The 18,751-nt window shown below is 50.4% G+C and overlaps 1 protein-coding gene across 1 annotated transcript in view; it reads right to left on the bottom strand.

Annotated features, from left to right (window-relative positions):
- LOC147727785 (uncharacterized) overlaps nucleotides 1–18,751 on the bottom strand; it is a 1,253,841-nt gene that overhangs the window by 301,364 nt on the left and 933,726 nt on the right. The window contains exon 8 of the mRNA XM_086963180.1: nucleotides 1,544–1,576. Within this exon, the coding sequence (XP_086819306.1) occupies nucleotides 1,544–1,576 (33 nt within the window). The remainder of the gene's footprint in view (nucleotides 1–1,543; nucleotides 1,577–18,751) is intronic.

Genomic DNA, 18,751 nt, shown 5'->3' with positions numbered 1-18,751 from the left:
CAGACTCCTGGTCCAGCATAGAAGGAACTATCCTCTGTTTTGTAATGGGGAGCGATGGTCTTTTATACCAAAGTGATCACTCCAAGCTTTCTTCTAGAATCGATATGTTTTGAAAACATTCACTAATCCTTTGCTAAGCCTTTTCTAAACAAAACATTCATGCACAGCTGGCTGTTGCCAATGGATGGAAAAAAAGTAGTGACCCTTATCCAGAATAAATCTGCTGTGCCTGAGGACATTTATGTATGTCAGGTGCAGGAAATAAGATAGGGTACTGAGAGTCTGGTGTCGAAGGGAAAGAGGTAAGCTACTAGGTAAAAGGTCACATGTGTAGAACCGTTATGTCATGTGGATGGGACAAAATGTATGCAATTGGTATGTACATGATGGAAATCTCCTAAAGGACATGACACCCCAGGTGAGGCATAACAAGGAGAAATATCTTTATTTCTCCCCATTACTTCCTCTTTCTGTAGGCGCTACATTCTGCAGCACACATAGAAAGGTGAATATGCCTTGGAGATTGTTTTCCATCCTGCACAAAAACAATCTTACTTACAACACAGGCACTCTTGCACCACAGTGCAAGGGTGCCTGCGTTGGCATTAAGCAACACATTTTGCGCCAGTGCAGGTAAATGAGAGGAATGCGCCGTTTATTGCAAGTAGTGTGACACATTCCTGCCCTTTCCCTATCACACAGCACAGCAAGGTGGCTTGCTGCGTGACTTGGTAAGTATGGTCCATAGTTTTTATCAAACAGGTGCTAAACCTACTGAGATCGTATGCTTCTGCATGGGCACATCTCATACATTTCCTAAAAGAATTGAAAATACCTATGTTTACACTTGCAGTGACATGGGGTTGTATTCTCGGCTACACACTTTAGGACAAAAAAACACTTGCCATTTTGCACAAAGGATGCAAAAACTATTTACTGAACTGTTCACTTACTTTTATGGTTACCTTTTAATACCCTTTGCTCACTATTTGATTTTTTAAAATATAAATGACAGGGCCCACATATGCAGCTTTCTTCACCCTCTAGCCCTACCAAGGCTGACAAACAAAAGTGCAAAAGCTAACTACTAATTATCATACCACTAAACATTTTTCAATTTGTAAAGAATTTTCCTATGTTCTCGGTTCAAAAATAGTCTGAAAGCACCATAATGTGGTAAGACATCATAAATAAGTCCCTGTATTAAGAATTCTTTTCAGAGCACCAGCAAACACATACACAAATTAAGAATTGGCATTTCTCCTTCTCGTTTCAGCCCCACTCTTAGGTTGAATTAGAGCGCAACTCCAGTCTACGTGCACAAACTCAAACACTACCCATATAGGTCTCATGACAGAAACACACTCTTCCAATCATAGCACCCCCATGGACTAGTTAGCTACCAGTCCTCAAAAACACTTTGGTGCTTTTTTTATGTATATCAAGCCCTGTAAAATTGCAACAGCAATACAATGCAATACAGGTTTATTACTAATTCATTGAACAATATTGGATTTTTTACTAGTAAAGCTAATTATCATACCTGATCTACGGGTCATCCCTACTCCTCTTGAACCTGCAGAATTTTTAACGGAAAAAATAATGTATAATCCGTGAAGGAACACAAATGTAACCAAAAGAAATGCAAAAATCAATATAACAAAACTATCATTTCATTATCTACTTAGCTCTAACTGTATAAGGATCATGTTGTACTACATTATAATGTTTCCACATCACACAATATCCTATGTACTTAAAAAAAGGCAATCGATTACTTTTAGTTAGACTTTGACATCCTTTCTCTTGCTGAAACTCATATTTTACAAGTAGCACGAGTAGACCTCAGCCTCGTGGCTACTTCTGGAACAGACCAGCATGAATTATGAGAGTACAAGAACATTGTTTGAAACGTCAAAGAGGAATGAGCAAGACAGTCCCAAAAAACAACCCACATTTAATCTTAGCATTTAGATTGCTCTTATCTGAGCAGGTGTTTGCCCGTTTCTCATCTCAACTCTAAGAGAAGTTGGGGGCGTGGCCAAGCAGCATGGCCGACAGGACGTGAGCTCCACCAGCTCCGTCCCGAAGACCGTCTAAATCCTGCTAATTCTCCTGCCCGGACCCTCTCGTCTCCGGGAATGCACGTCGGAGAGGCAGTGGAAGCCCCGCCGACCTCCTGTGCCTGAGGGACCGGACCCGTGGTCGACAATCAGCCGCGATCTGCAGCCTGGCTGATCCTGAGGGCGGCGCCGGCGTGCTCCTTCACGCGACACCGAGGCTTTGGCCTACTTGCTGGGCCGGACAGCGGGTGATGTGAGCAGCTTGGGTCCGTAAATTGATGCCCGCCGGCTGCCCGCTGTGAGATCCTAGCCCGGACCGGGCGACGGCGATGCCGGAGAACTGCGGCCCTACTGTGATGCGGTAAGGAGGGGAGAGGGACGGAGGTGACGGCCATCTTACGAGGCCCTGCCGGGCTGAAGTGCGGAGAGCCCGCCCCTCCCTGATTGCTGGAGCTACACGACCGGAGGACGGGGCGCCTTCACCTGGGAGCGGGGGCTGTGAAACCAATCTGCCCTGGCCCCCCCTGTGGCGCGGAGGTGCGTGTGGGGGCCTTGGTCTGCTGTGATCCTCTCAGCGCCCGACCACTCTGGATCTGCCACTCCTGTGTCCCCTCCCGCTGCCTAGTACCCTGTGCCCTGGGGCAGATCGGGATCCCTGACATTCGTGGGACGCCGGGGGGGCTCACGGGGAGGCTGTTGGACCCGTGGACGTACGGCGCCCCTCCCCCCGGCTGACTGCCATTTGGACTTGGTTTTGGGCGGCCGCCTTGGGATCGGTGGTGACCGGTAGAAGAGTCTGTCTGTGTCCCGCCCTGCCCTGAAAGCTGGTGGAGGTGAACCCGTGCTACTGCGCTCTGGTGGCATCTGAACTGTGACCTGCGCTGCCTACTGCGATCTTGGTCTTGTGGACCCGGGCACTGCTTGCCCATTCTCTTTCCGGCGCTGTGGTGGTGCGCACTCTGCCCTGCTTGGGTGCCTTCCCAGAGGGCCCCGCTGAGAACATTGATCCCTGGGGCTGCAGATATGACAGGCCGGACTGGCCGTGGCCCTAAGGCTACCCAACCCAACACGATCACACAGTATACTACCCCTCACCTGCCACCGCAGAGGATCACGCGCCAAACGGGCGTTGGAGATGGAGATGGGGAGTCGCCGGAGCCGTCCAGGGCGGAACTTCTTAAGGCTATACAGGGTTCGCACACTGCCCTAGAGCGCCAGATTGAGACAGTGTCCGTGGACGTGAACCTTTTGAGGACTGACCTTCGCAAGGTGGCGGATAAAGTCTCGGACGCAGAGGGCAACATTACTCAGCTGCAGGGGGAGGTAGCGTCCCTACAGAAGTCACTCTCTCAGCTTGCTTCTACTACCCGAGCTTTGGAGAGACGCGCCGAGGATGCAGAAGGTAGGGCGCGCCGTAGTAACATACGGGTCCTGGGGGTCCCGGAGCGGCTGGAGGCAGGGAACCCTGAACGATTCCTGGAGACCTGGATCCGTGAGCATCTCTGTCCGGACGGTTTGTCCAGTGTCTTTATTGTGGAGCGGGCCCACAGAGCCCTGGTGCCCCCTCCGCGTCCTGGCGAGGCCCCTAGAGCCCTCATTGCAAAAATCCTAAACTATAAAGACCGGGACTGCATCCTCAAGGCGGCGAGGGAGTCGGGGCCCCACACGATCGAGAACAGTCGCATCTCCATTTACCCCGACTATACCCAGCAGGTGCAGGAGCAAAGAAAATCTTACTTGGGGGTCAAGCAGAAGCTACGCGCCATGCAGCTGCAGTATATGCTCTTATACCCTGCTAAGCTCAAGGTGCTCTCCCAGGGCCGGGCACACTTCTTTGAGACGCCGGCAGAGGTATGGGAGTGGCTCGAGATCAGAGGGGATGATCTGCCCCCGGGTGAGAGAGGAGGATCGCGTGAAGTGTGGGGGACCAGGCCGCAGAAACGACGACGTGGCAGGAGGAATCGCCGTTCTGGATCTCGTGATCCTCCTGAGACTCGGCCCACGGTGGGTCCGGACGGAGCCATATTGATGGAAGCCTCGCCTGACAAGACTGAGTCTCGGTTGCATGGTGCGGCTGCACCTGATGACATTTTGGTCCCGGATACCCTGCTGGTGACGCCGGTGAACGCGGAGTCTGCGGGCCTAGTGGTCCCGGAAACTGCCTTACAGACTCTAGACTTGGAATGATCCTGGCCCTGCCTGCACTGACTCTGCTGTGCGATTGCTGTTGTTATGGGGTTCCTTATTGCCCAGTAGTGGTTTTAAAATCTCTGCTCGTTCAAAGTGGATGTAGTGGGTGATTGTCCACTGATCGATGCCTGCATTTGGCGACTGGGTTGCATGTGCACCGAGTGGGGGGGTTGTGAGTGTGAGCTGCTCCTCCCACGCTGCTGACTTAGGGGGGGAGAGGTGTCCGGGGTCGTATACCGGATTCTTTGGGTCTTTCGGGGAGCTGGGAGGGGGGGTGGGTTGGGTTGTTTGTTGTGTGTGTGTGCGAGTGGTGAGTGTTGAATGGGGTGGCTGTGCACGTCCTGGCACGGGCGGGGGAAGGGCGGGGTGGCGTTTCTCGTTGTTGCTATCCTATTGCTCGTGGGTGGTGGGGTTTCTGGGGTTCCAGTTAATATTTCGTATGTTGGGGTTGTTGGGGGGCGGGATTTGGGGTGTGACACTGATGACACTGGCATTTGGCGCGTGTTGATTCTGCTTAGCGGGACGCTTGCTTTGTGCGATGCATTCTTGAACTTCTTTGTGGCGAGGGCCTACTGGCGACAGCCTAGGCTATGTGTAAACTGTTGCCCAGCTGGGCATGTATCGTGGTCATGGGGGTTAAATTCTTGACGTGGAATGTGCGTGGCCTGGGTACGTGCACTAAGAGACACAGGGTCCTCACCTTCCTAAAACGCCATGGGATTTCAGTTGCTTGTTTACAGGAGACCCACCTGGATGATGATGGTGCGCAGCGCCTAGCCAAGAAATGGAGAGGCCAGCTATTTCACTCCTCATACTCTACATACGCTAGGGGGGTCCTAATCTGGGTGGCCCCTGGGGTTCCATGCACTGTCCAATATGTTGATGCGGATGTGGAAGGCAGGTACATATTGGCGAAACTCAGATTGGACGATAAGGTCCTTCTGGTCTTTAATACGTACGCGCCGAACATTGATGATCCAGTTTTTTTCTCCCGCATGCAGGACCTGGTGGCTCCTAGCCTGGACGCGCCCCTCCTTTGGTGCGGGGACTTTAACTGTGTCCTACATCATGAACTGGACCGTAATCCACCCCGGGCGGGTACTAAGCCCCGTATGACGGCGTGTTTGCGGGATGTGATGCATAATATAGGGGCGATCGATGTCTGGCGCGCGTGTCACCCCACACAGAAGCTTTACACTTGTTACTCCCCGACCCATGGCACTCACAGCAGACTAGATAGAGTATTGGCGGCCAATCTCCCCTCCTCTCTCACGTTGACAGTCACGCACCAGGCTCGATACCTGTCGGATCATGCTCCGGTCACGTGCCTGGCGCAATGGCCTGACCGGACGGAACGTCCCCGCTCGTGGAGACTGCCGACTGATCTGCTTCAGGATCAGGTGGCCCGGGACCATGTGGCGACGTCCCTCTCCGATTATCTGGAACTCAACTGGGCGGGGAGTGACTTATCCTATTCCACTAAGTGGGAGGCACTAAAGGCGGTCGTCCGCGGTGCATGTATGGGCCTGACGTACGGAGTCAGGAAACAACTACTATCAGACTTACAGACTGCGGAGGCGGAGCTCTTGCGTGTCCAGGCCCGCCCTGACCCGGACATCTCGGATCAGCGCGCGGAGGGCCTGGCCCTTGGATCGATCCATGATATTCTCACGAGGCTCGATCGCTTTACGCTGGGGCAATATAGACAGAGGCTGCATCGAGAGGGGGATAAATCTGGCCGCTTGTTGGCCTGGATACTTCGTCGGGAGTTCACGGCTGAGCGTATAGTAGCCCTGCGGGCGGCCAATGGCGATATGGTCCACTCGGAAGCTGCTGTACTCACGGTTCTGCGGGACCACCTGCGGGCTGTGTATGAGTCTGACCAGTCTATCTCTGAGGAGGTCTACCACCCATACCTCGAAAACATTGGCTTGCCGACCCTCCCAGAGGCAGCGGCAAAAGACCTTGATCTCAAACTGACGCTCGGTGAAATCTCCGCGGCGATTGCCGCCCTCCCACGAGCCAAAACCCCTGGCGGGGATGGATTCCCTGCAGAGTTTTATCATACGTTCGGGCACACCCTGGCCCCCCTCCTTTTGCAGGTTTACCATGAAGCCTTACGCACAGGTGACCTCCCACCCACCTTGAATCAGGGTGAGGTTTGTATGATCCTGAAACCGGGCGGTGACAGTACGGACCCCGCCTCGTATCGTCCTATCACCTTGATTAATTCAGACGCGAAAATCCTGACCAAACTGTTGGCCAATCGCCTTGCCCCGCACGTCGCTCAGCTCGTCCATCCGGACCAATGTGGCTTTGTTCCTGGTCGCAATACGGCGATGAACCTACGCCGCCTGAACCACGTATTGCACGAGGTCCGGGGGCGAGACACTCCCCATGTGCTGGTCTCCGTTGACCTGGCCAAAGCCTTTGATACAGTGCATTGGGGATACCTGATGCATGTACTTCTTAAGATGGGATTTGGTCCTGGCTTTCGAGAGTGGATACGGATATTATATAGGACGCCCCGGGCCAGGGTGCGTCTGGGTTCGGCCCGCTCTGATGAGTGGACGCTGGGGAGGGGCACCAGACAGGGCTGCCCATTGTCCCCCCTCTTATTTGCCCTCGCAATTGAGCCCCTGGCCATATCGGCCCGTAAGGAGTTGCAGGAATGGGGTATCGTGGTGGGGGACACTACAAATATCATCTCCCTTTACGCCGATGATGCGCTTTTCTACCTGACCTCTCCGCTGGAGGCCCTCCCCGCTCTGTTGCACCTCTTGGACCGCTTTGGTGCGGCCTCGGGACTGCGCATAAATGTTAACAAGTCCCTGGTGTTCCCGCTGACGCCTGATGATCTTGTCCCGCCGCCGGATTCTCACTGTGCGGGCCTCCGTTGTGAACGTCTGGCGTTCCGGTACCTGGGTATTCAGGTGGCCGCCTCGGATGAGGCTCTTTTAACCCATAACATGGACAGGATCCTTGTGGCACTCCGCAAGTCCGTTGTATTCTGGAATACGCTCCCTCTCTCCCTTATGGGCCGTCTAGCAGTTGCCAAAATGGTGATGCTCCCTAGAGTCCTATATGTGCTGCAGAATACCCTATGCCCGTTGCCCTCCCGGGTGTTCCGCACACTGAATTCGCTCCTTACATCTCTCCTCTGGGCGGGTGGTCGCAGCAGAGTTGCGTTGCGTACGGTGACGCAATGTTGGGATGCGGGAGGCCTTGAGGCCCCTAGATTTGATTTATATTACTATGCTGCACAGCTTCTCCCGGCGGCCAGATGGTTTGCTGACACTGAGAACTGGGAGTTGGCAATGTTGGCGGGAGTGGCTTCGGACAGGGTGCTACAGGAAGCACTAATGCAGGGTAGGGGCGCCGACGACGCTCTGCCCTATGTCGTCAGGCATACGGCCCGCATTTGGCAGCAATTCGTTGAACGAGTTTTGCGACGTGCGCCATTCCATAGGGAACTCTCCCCTTGGATCCTGGCCCCAATTCTCAAGATGGAGGCGAATATGTCCTTCCGAGAGTGGCGCATGGGCGGTTGCGAGACACTTGCGGATCTCTATCCGGATGACTCGTTTGTGTCATTCGAGAGAGCAGCGGATTCGTTTGGACTGCGTGAGGGCCAGTACCTGCATTATGGATGTCTCCGGGATGTAGCCAGGACGACATGGCCCCAATTCCCAGAGGCGCCCGAGCTCACTAATACTCTGGACATCATCTTATCCTGTGGCAGAGGTAGGAGACTGATTTCCCTTCTCTACTCGGCAATGCGCAGGGACTCGACTCCCCCATTGATGCCGGCTTGGAGGGCTTGAGAGACGGACCTGGGGACTGAACTGGATCCAGCTCAGAGGAAGCGATTAGGAATGTTAACTCGAAAAGTCTCCTGTAATGCGCGTTTCAAATTGATACATTTTAATTTCCTCCATCGCACATATGTGACACCTGCCTCCCTCCACCGTATCTCCTCAGACAGGAGCCATAATTGCCCGAGGTGTAGGGCTAAACGGGCGGGATTCCTTCACCTGGCCTGGGAATGCCCCCTAGTACATGACTTTTGGGTGGAGGTGGTGGCACATATTACCCGGATTACACACCTTGCGATCCGACTGGAACCGCTTCACTGTCTGCTAGCGCTGGTGCCCAAACCTAGGAAGAAGGGTCTGTCCTACAAATTGCTGCAACTCCTGTTGGTTCTGGCGCGCAGGCGGGTGGCCATTACTTGGATGGGACAGAGGGCGCCTGAAATCTCTAGTTGGTTGCGGGACGCTAGGGAATGGGCCCTAGCGGAGGAGACACATATGCTGAGCACACGCAGGGATGGGAAACTCCAGGAGGACTTACTCGCTTGGAGGGCCATGTGTATCGAGGGGATGGAGGAGGATGACTCAGACGCTACTAGCGCGGAGCTGTTTTCCTCCGCTTCCTCGGAGTCCGATGATGATGGTGGGGAGGGATCCGGGGTGCAGTGTCCTGAGGTGGTGTAGCAGTCCCCTGGGCCATGCCGATGTTCCTTGTTGCGTACGCTTGTTGATCATTAGGATTACCATTGACCACGTTCTACTATGAGGACTGATCTGTAGTAGGCCCTCGCCTACCTCTCCTTATGTGATTGCATCAATGCCACAAATGCCATTCATGGGGTTCTTGTTTCGGTTATGTTTTTGTTTGGATTGGTATAGCACCATGTAAGAAAATTGGCGAAGGTATTGATATTGACCAGGGGATTCTGGGAGCACAAGAGCAATTCCCTTCATTGTTTTGCAGGTTTAACGAGGTGCCGCCCTGCCCCCGGGATGTGGGCCGCGCCTGGCTGTGTTCCTCCTGTTTGGATCTGACCTTATTGGTCCGAAAGTGTCAACTGCTTTTTCACTTGTATAATTTGTGCCTCTTTATTTGCTTTGCCGCCAAAAATAAAGTTTTTAAAAAAAAAAAACTCTAAGAGAAGTTGAAGAGCATCCGGGTAATATGAAGGGATGCCAATGATGAACAAGTAAAGAAGGACAGACACTGTGATAGAATCATACAGGAGAGGCGCGTGGTGGGAGTGCTGCGAGGTGCTGCCATGGGGCGGGGAGGGGCAGGGTGGGGGGTTGTAAACTCTGGAATACAGCCGCACAGTGGTAAGTACACAAACAAATAAAACAAATTTTGTTGCGAGCGCTGCATCGCTTTTGGCCATTCTGCCATCGTAATAAGCCACCGGTCCTGGTTTGCCTGTGTCGAAGTCTTCTTCTTTTGACCCCCATGTGGATTATTTGCATATTCCTGTCATTCATCATCATCATTTATTCTTTATTTCGATGTATAAAACCATAAAAGATGGTAGTATACAATTTATACATATTTCTTGATAAAAGACAGTTTAAAATACGAGACATTCTTTTAGTGCTGCCTTAGGCAAATGCAAAAGATTTTATATTAAGAATTACACCGGCAAACAATATATAAACTATATCGTTGAATGCAATAACAATGCTAAGCTTCTAATCCTATTTAGTTAAAACATGAAGAGAATAAATTCCAGGTTGTGACTACTAGACACAATACCAAAGTATGCATTAAGATAAAAGTGCTTTAGAGTCGAGTCAGCAACCAAAGTGCGGGGGCTTTGAAACTGCTTATAAGCGAACTGGAACTAGACAAAACGAGCACAGCAATTTGTTCAATCGGACATCTACGCAAATTCAAAGTGCATGTGCAGAAAAAAGTACATATTAGAAATTAAAGCTACACATTACTTTTTTAAGACATTCAAATTTCAGGCCTTTCTTCTCTCTTAATATACCCATGCCGAATAAATGTCTACTGACACTAAAAACGATGTTCTGTATGGTATCAGTTTTTAATATTCTAAACGCTTCAGAGCAAGACCTAGTACCCCATTACGATGGCGGGCAGAGTCCGCCTGCCACTGTAATGGAAAACAGGACCGACCGCCAGAGGTCCGGCGGTCCCGTGGTGCCAATTAGGTTTCGACAAATGGCTCTAATCCATGTTTGCCTTGGCATGGCATATGCAGGGCAGAAGAATAATATATATAACTCATTTTCTTGTATTTGAATGACATAAGACACAACAGTCCTCATTATCAATCCACCAGTCCTTTGGCCCCATTTTGCTGTGTTTGAGTTGATTTGCAGTATACCATAGCAACATTTTAATTACAATGTTTTTGCCACCTGGGGCTGTACTTCATCTAGATATTGTACAAAAACTGGAGTTGGTTTTGTAAGCAAGACCTGAGACATTAGTCTACCAATGTCTGGGTTATGGGATACACTGTACTGTATAAATGGACAAAAAGCAGTATTCAATGTCTTTTAGTCAGTTGCTTTCACTAGAGTGGAAGTTTCCCAAAAGTGCCTTAGCCCACGTTTATCAAACCATGTAAAAAACACAGTTGATGGACAGAATGCAGATCAATGTCTTACATTCACCCCAGTACAAAGATCTGGGCCTAAATCCATCATTTCTTTGCACTCCACACCACCCTAGTTCAGACAATGGCTATATGCAAATCAGCCTTGACCCTGTGTTTCATGGCAACAATCCAGCCTGAAATACCAAGCCATGTCTTTCCTAGACTGGAATCAAGCACCCAAGAACCGGTTTCTGGCTATCAGCCTTCTTCAGCCTGGATAGCTTGACTCCAGTGATGTGGAGTGCCGGGGACTCCTGTCTGAGCATACCCAGCCCACTTGGGGTGAAAATTGCGAAAAAACACAGTTGATGGACAGAATGCAGAACAATGTCTTACATTCACCCCAGTACAAAGATATGGGCCTAAATCCATTGTTTTTTTGCACTCCACACCACCCTAGGTCAGACAATGGCTATATGCAAATCAGCCTAGACCCTGTGCCTCATGGGAACAGTCCAGCCCGAACTACCAAGCCATGTATTTCCTAGACCGGAATCAAGCATTCATGGACCGGTTTCGGGCTATCAGCCTTCTTCAGCCTGGATAGCTTGACTCCAGAGATGTGGAGAGCCTGGGACTCATGTCTGAGCATACCCAGCCCACTCGAGGTGAAAATTGAAAAAACACAGTTGCTGGACAGAATGCAGAACAATGTCTCACATTCACCCCAGTACAAAGATCTGGGTCTAAATCCATCGTTTTTTTGCACTCCGCACCACCCTAGGTCAGACAATGGCTATATGCAAATCAGCCTTGACCGTGTGCCTCATGGGAACAGTCCAGCCCGAACTACCAAGCCATGTCTTTCCTAGACCGGAATCAAGCATCCAAGGACCAGTTTCTGGCTATCAGCCTTCTTCAGCCTGGATAGCTTGACTCCAGTGATGTGGAGAGCCTGGGACTCACGTCTGAGCATACCCAGCCTACTCAGGGTGAAAATTGCAAAAAACACAGTTGATGGACAGAATGCAGAACAATGTCTTACATTCACCCCAGTACAAAGATCTGGGCCTAAATCCATCGCTTTTTTGCACTCCACACCATCCTAGGTCAGACAATGGCTATATGCAAATCAGCCTTGACCCTGTGCCTCATGGGAACAGTCCAGCCCGAACTACCAAGCCATGTCTTTCCTAGACCGGAATCAAGCATCCAAGGACCGGTTTCTGGCTATCAGTCTTCTTCAGCCTGGATAGCTTGACTCCAGTGATGTGGAGAGCCTGGGACTCACGTCTGAGCATACCCAGCCTACTCAGGGTGAAAATTGCAAAAAACACAGTTGATGGACAGAATGCAGAACAATGTCTTACATTCACCCCAGTACAAAGATCTGGGCCTAAATCCATCGCTTTTTTGCACTCCACACCATCCTAGGTAAGACAATGGCTATATGCAAATCAGCCTTGACCCTGTGCCTCATGGGAACAGTCCAGCCCGAACTACCAAGCCATGTCTTTCCTAGACCGGAATCAAGCATCCAAGGACCGGTTTCTGGCTATCAGTCTTCTTCAGCCTGGATAGCTTGACTCCAGAGATGTGGAGAGACTGGGACTCACATCTGAGCATACCCAGACAACTCGAGGTGAAAATTGCAAAAAACACAGTTGCTGGACAGAATGCAGAACAATATCTTACATTCACCCAGTACAAAGATCTGGGTCTAATTCCATCGTTTTTTTGCACTTCACACCACCCTAGGTCAGACAATGGCTATATGCAAATCAGCCTTGACCGTGTGCCTCATGGGAACAGTCCAGCCCGAACTACCAAGCCATGTCTTTCCTAGACCGGAATCAAGCATCCAAGGACGGTTTCTGGCTATCAGCCTTCTTCAGCCTGGATAGCTTGACTCCAGTGATGTGGAGAGCCTGGAACTCACGTCTGAGCATACCCAGCACACTCGGGGTGGAAAATGCAAAAAACACAGTTGCTTTACAGAATGCAGAACAATGTCTTACATTCACCTCAGTACAAAGATCTGGGTCTAAATCCATCGTTTTTTGCACTCCACAACACCCTAGGTCAGACAATGGCTATATGCAAATCAGCCTTGACCCTGTGCCTCATCGGAACAGTCCAGCCTGAACTACCAAGCCATGTCTTTCCAAGACCGGAATCAAGCATCCAAGGACGCTTTCTGGCTATCAGCCTTTTTCAGCCTGGATAGCTTGACTCCAGTGATGTGGAGAGCCTGGGACTCACGTCTGAGCATACCCAGCCCACTTGGGGTGGAAAATGCAATAAACACAGTTGCTGGACAGAATGCAGAACAATGTCTTACATTCACCCCAGTACAAAGATCTGGGCCTAAATCCATCGTTTTTTTGAACTCCACACCACCCTAGGTCAGACAATGGCTATATGCAAATCAGCCTTGACCCTATGACTCATGGGAACAGTCCAGCCCGAACTAACAAGCCATGTCTTTCCTAGACCAGAATCAAGCATCCAAGGACCGGTTTCTGGCTATCAGCCTTCTTCAGCCTGGATAGCTTGACTCCAGTGATGAGGAGAGCCTGGGACTCACGTCTGAGCATACACAGCCCACTCGGGGTGAAAATTGCAAAAAACACAATTGAAGGACAGGATGCAGAACAATGTCTTACATTCAACCCAGTACAAAGACCTGGGTCTAAATCCATAGTTTTTTTGCACTGCGCACCACCCTAGGTCAGACAATGGCTATATGCAAATAAGCCTTGACCGTGTGCCTCATGGGAACAGTCCAGCCAGAACTACCAAGCCATGTCTTTCCTAGACCGGAATCAAGCATCCAAGGACCGGTTTCTGGCTATCAGCCTTCTTCAGACTGGATAGCTTGACCCCATTGATGTGGAGAGCCTGGGACTCACATCTAAGCATACCCAGCCCACTCGGGGTGAAAATTGCAAAAAACACAGTTGATGGACAGAATGCAGAACAATGTCTTACATTCACCCCAGTACAAAGATCCGGACCTAAATCCATCGTTTTTTTGCACTCCACACCACCCTAGGTCAGACAATGGCTATATGCAAATCAGCCTCGACCCTGAGCCTCATGGGAACAGTCCAGCCCGAACCACCAAGCCATGTCTTTCCTAGACCGGAATCAAGCATCCAAGGACCGGTTTCTGGCTATCAGCCTTCTTCAGCCTGGATAGCTTGACTCCAGTGTTGTGGAGAGCCTGGGACACTTGTCTGAGCATACCCAGTACACTCGGGGTAAAAATTGCAAAAAACACAGTTGATGGACGGAATGCAGAACCATGTCTTACATTCACCCCAGTACAAAGATCTGGGCCTAAAACCATCATTTTTTTGCACGTCACACCACCCTTGTTCAGACAATGGCTATATGCAAATCAGCCTTGACCCTGTGCCTCATGGGAACAGTCCAGCCCAAACTACCAAGCCATGTCTTTCCTAGACCGGAATCAAGAATTCATGGACCGGTTACGGGCTATCGGCCTTCTTCAGCCTGGATAGCTTGACTCCAGAGATGTGGAGAGCCTGGGACTCACGTCTGAGCATACCAAGCCCACTCGGGGTGAAAATTGCAAAAAACACAGTTGATGGACAGAATGCAGAACAATGTCTTACATTCACCCCAGTACAAAGGTCTGGGCGTAAAACCATTGTTTTTTTGCACTCCACACCACCCTAGGTCAGACAATGGCTATATGCAAATCAGCCTTAACCGTGTGCCTCATGGGAACAGTCCAGCCCAAACTACCAAGCCATGTCTTCCCTAGACCTGAATTAAGCATCCAAGGATCGGTTTCTGGCTATCAGCCTTCTTCAGCCTGGATAGCTTGACTTCAGTGATGTGGAGAGCCTGGGACTCACTTCTGAGCATACCCAGCCCCCTCGGGGTGGAAAATGCAAAAAACACAGTTGCTGGACAGAATGCAGAACAATGTCTTACATTCACAGCAGTACAAAGATCTGGGCCTAAATCCATCGTTTTTTTGCACTCCACACCACCCTAGGTCAGACAATGGCTATATGCAAATCAGCCTTGACCCTGTGCCTCATGGGAAAAGTCAAGCCCGAACTACCAAGCCATGTCTTTTTCTAGACCGGAATCAAGCATTCATGGACCGGTTTTGGGCTATCAGCCTTCTTCAGCCTGGATGGCTTGACTCCAGAGATGTGGAGAGCCTGGGACTCACGTCTGAGCATACCCAGCCCACTCTAGGTGAAAATTGCAAAAAACACAGTTGCTGGACAGAATGCAGAACAATGTCTTACATTCACCCCAGTACAAAGATCTGGGTCTAAATCCATCGTTTTTTTGCACTCCACACCACCCTAGGTCAGACAATAGCTATATGCAAATCACCCTTGACCGTGTGCCTCATGGGAACAGTCCAGCCCGAACTATCAAGCCATGTCTTTCCTAGACCGGAATCAAGCATCCAAGGATCGGTTTCTGGCTATCAGCCTTCTTCTGCCTGGATAGCTTGACTCCAGTGATGTGGAGAGCCTGGGACTCACGTCTGAGCATACCCAGCCCACTCGGCGTGGAAAATGCAAAAAACACAGTTGCTGGACAGAATGCAGAACAATGTCTTACATTCACCCCAGTACAAAGATCTGGGCCTAAATCCATCGTTTTTTTGCACTCCACACCACCCTACGTCAGACAATGGCTATATGCAAATCAGCCTCGACCCTGTGCCTCATGGGAACAGTCCAGCCCGAACTATCAAGCCATGTCTTTCCTAGACCGTAATCAAGCATTCATGGACCGGTTTTGGGCTATCAGCCTTCTTCAGCCTGGATGGCTTGACTCCAGAGATGTGGAGAGCCTTGGACTCACGTCTGGGCATACCCAGCCCACTCGAGGTGAAAATTGCAAAAAACACAGTTGCTGGACAGAATGCAGAACAATGTCTTACATTCCCCCAGTACAAAGATCTGGGTCTAAATCCATCGTTTTTTTGCACTCCACACCACCCTAGGTCAGACAATGGCTATATGCAAATCAGCCTTGACCCTGTGCCTCATGGGAACAGTCCAGCCCGAACTACCAAGCCATGTCTTTCCTAGACCGGAATCAAGCATCCAAGGACCGGTTTCTGGCTATCAGCCTTCTTCAGCCTGGATAGCTTGACTCCAGTGATGAGGAGAGCCTGGGACTCACTTCTGAGCATACCTAGCCCCCTCGGGGTGGAAAATGCAAAAAACACAGTTGCTGGACAGAATGCCGCACAATGTCTTACATTCACAGCAGTACAAAGATCTGGGCCTAAATCCATCGTTTATTTGCACTCCACACCACCCTAGGTCAGACAATGGCTATATGCAAATCAGCCTTGACCCTGTGCCTCATGGGAACAGTCCAGCCTGAACTACCAAGCCATGTGTTTACTAGACCGGAATCAAGCACTCTTGGACCGGTTTTGGGCTATCAGCCTTCTTCAGCCTGGATGGCTTGACTCCAGAGATGTGGAGAGCCTGGGACTCACGTCTGAGCATACCCAGCCCACTCGAGGTGAAAATTGCAAAAAACACAATTGCTGGACAGAATGCAGAACAATGTCTTACATTCACCCCAGTACAAAGATCTTAGTCTAAATCCATCGTTTTTTTGCACTCCACACCACCCTAGGTCAGACAATGGCTATATGCAAATCACCCTTGACCGTGTGCCTCATGGGAACAGTCCAGCCCGAACTATCAAGCCATGTCTTTCCTAGACCGGAATCAAGCATCCAAGGATCGGTTTCTGGCTATCAGCCTTCTTCAGCCTGGATAGCTTGACTCCAGTGATGTGGAGAGCCTGGGACTCATGTCTGAGCATACCCAGCCCACTCGGGGTGGAAAATGCAAAAAACACAGTTGCTGGACAGAATGCAGAACAATGTCTTACATTCACCCCAGTACAAAGATCTGGGCCTAAATCCATCGTTTTTTTGCATTCCACACCACCCTACGTCAGACAATGGCTATATGCAAATCAGCCTCGACCCTGTGCCTCATGGGAACAGTCCAGCCCGAACTACCAAGCCATGTCATTCTTAGACCGGAATCAAGCATCCAAGGACCGGTTTCTGGCTATCAGCCTTCTTCAGACTGGATAGCTTGACTCCAGTGATGTGGAGAGCCTGTGTCTCACGCCTGAGCATACCCAGCCCACTCGGGGTGAAAATTGCAAAAAACAAAGTTGATGGACAGAATGCAGAACAATGTCTTACATTCACCCCAGTACAAAGATCTGGGTCTAAATCCATCGTTTTTTTGCACTCCACACCACCCTAGGTCAGACAATGGCTATATGCAAATCAGCCTTGACCCTGTGCCTCATGGGAACAGTCCAGCCCGAACTACCAAGCCATGTCTTTCCTAGACCGGAATCAAGCATCCAAGGACCGGTTTCTGGCTATCAGCCTTCTTCAGCCTGGATAGCTTGACTCCAGTGATGTGGAGAGCCTGGGACTCACGTCAGAGCATACCCAGCCCACTCGGGGTGAAAATTGCAAAAAAAATAGTTGATGGATGGAATGCAGAACCATGTCTTACATTCACCCCAGTACAAAGATCTGGGCCTAATACCATCGTTTTTTGCACGTCACACCACCCTAGGTCAGACAATGGCTATATGCAAATCAGCCTTGACTCTGTGACTCATGGGAACAGTCCAGCCCGAACTAATAAGCCATGTCTTTCCTATACCGGAATCAAGCATCCAAGAACCGGTTTCTGGCTATCAGCCTTCTTCAGCCTGGATAGCTTGACTCCAGTGATGAGGAGAGCCTAGGACTCACGTCTGAGCATACCCAGCCCACTTGGGGTGAAAATTGCAAAAAACACAGTTGCTGGACAGAATGCAGAACAATGTCTCACATTCACCCCAGTACAAAGATCTGGGCCTAAATCCATCGTTTTTTTGCACTCCACAACATGCTAGGTCAGACAATGGCTATATGCAAATCAGCCTTGACCCTGGGCCTTATGGGACCAGTCCAGCCCGAACTACCAAGCCATGTCTTTCCTAGACCGGAATCAAGCATTCATAGACCGGTTTCTGGCTATCAGCCTTCTTCAGACTGGATAGCTTGACTCCAGTGATGTGGAGAGACTGTGACTCACGCCTGAGCATACCCAGCCCACTCGGGGTGAAAATTGCAAAAAACAAAGTTGATGGACAGAATGCAGAACAATGTCTTACATTCACCCCAGTACAAAGATCTGGGCCTAAATCCATCGTTTTTTTGCACTCCACACCACCCTAGGTCAGACAATGGCTATATGCAAATCAGCCTTAACCGTGTGCCTCATGGGAACAGTCCAGCCCAAACTACCAAGCCATGTCTTCCCTAGACCTGAATCAAGCATCCAAGGATCGGTTACTGGCTATCAGCCTTCTTCAGCCTGGATAGCTTGACTTCAGTGATGTGGAGAGCCTTGGACTCACTTCTGAGCATACCCAGCCCCCTCGGGGTGGAAAATGCAAAAAACACAGTTGCTGGACAGAATGCAGAACAATGTCTTACATTCACAGCAGTACAAAGATCTGGGCCTAAATCCATCGTTTTTTTGCACTCCACACCACCCTAGGTCAGACAATGGCTATATGCAAATCAGCCTTGACCCTGTGCCTCATGGGAAAAGTCAAGCCCGAACTACCAAGCCATGTCTTTCCTAGACCGGAATCAAGCATTCATGGACCGGTTTTGGGCTATCAGCCTTCTTCAGCCTGGATGGCTTGACTCCAGAGATGTGGAGAGCCTTGGACTCACGTCTGAGCATACCCAGCCCACTCGAGGTGAAAACTGCAAAAAACACAGTTGCTGGACAGAATGCAGAACAATGTCTTACATTCCCCCAGTACAAAGATCTGGGTCTAAATCCATCGTTTTTTTGCACTCCACACCACCCTAGGTCAGACAATGGCTATATGCAAATCACCCTTGACCGTGTGCCTCATGGGAACAGTCCAGCCCGAACTATCAAGCCATGTCTTTCCTAGACCGGAATCAAGCATCCAAGGACCGGTTTCTGTCTATCAGCCTTCTTCAGCCTGGATAGCTTGACTCCAGTGATGTGTAGAGCCTGGGATTCACGTCTGAGCATACCCA

The sequence above is a fragment of the Lissotriton vulgaris genome, chromosome 3_1 (genome assembly GCF_964263255.1).
Source record: "Lissotriton vulgaris chromosome 3_1, aLisVul1.2, whole genome shotgun sequence".
Lineage (NCBI taxonomy): Eukaryota > Metazoa > Chordata > Amphibia > Caudata > Salamandridae > Lissotriton > Lissotriton vulgaris.
The sequence above is the reverse complement of the archived record's forward strand: the minus strand, read 5'-3'. Positions and strand labels throughout refer to the sequence as shown.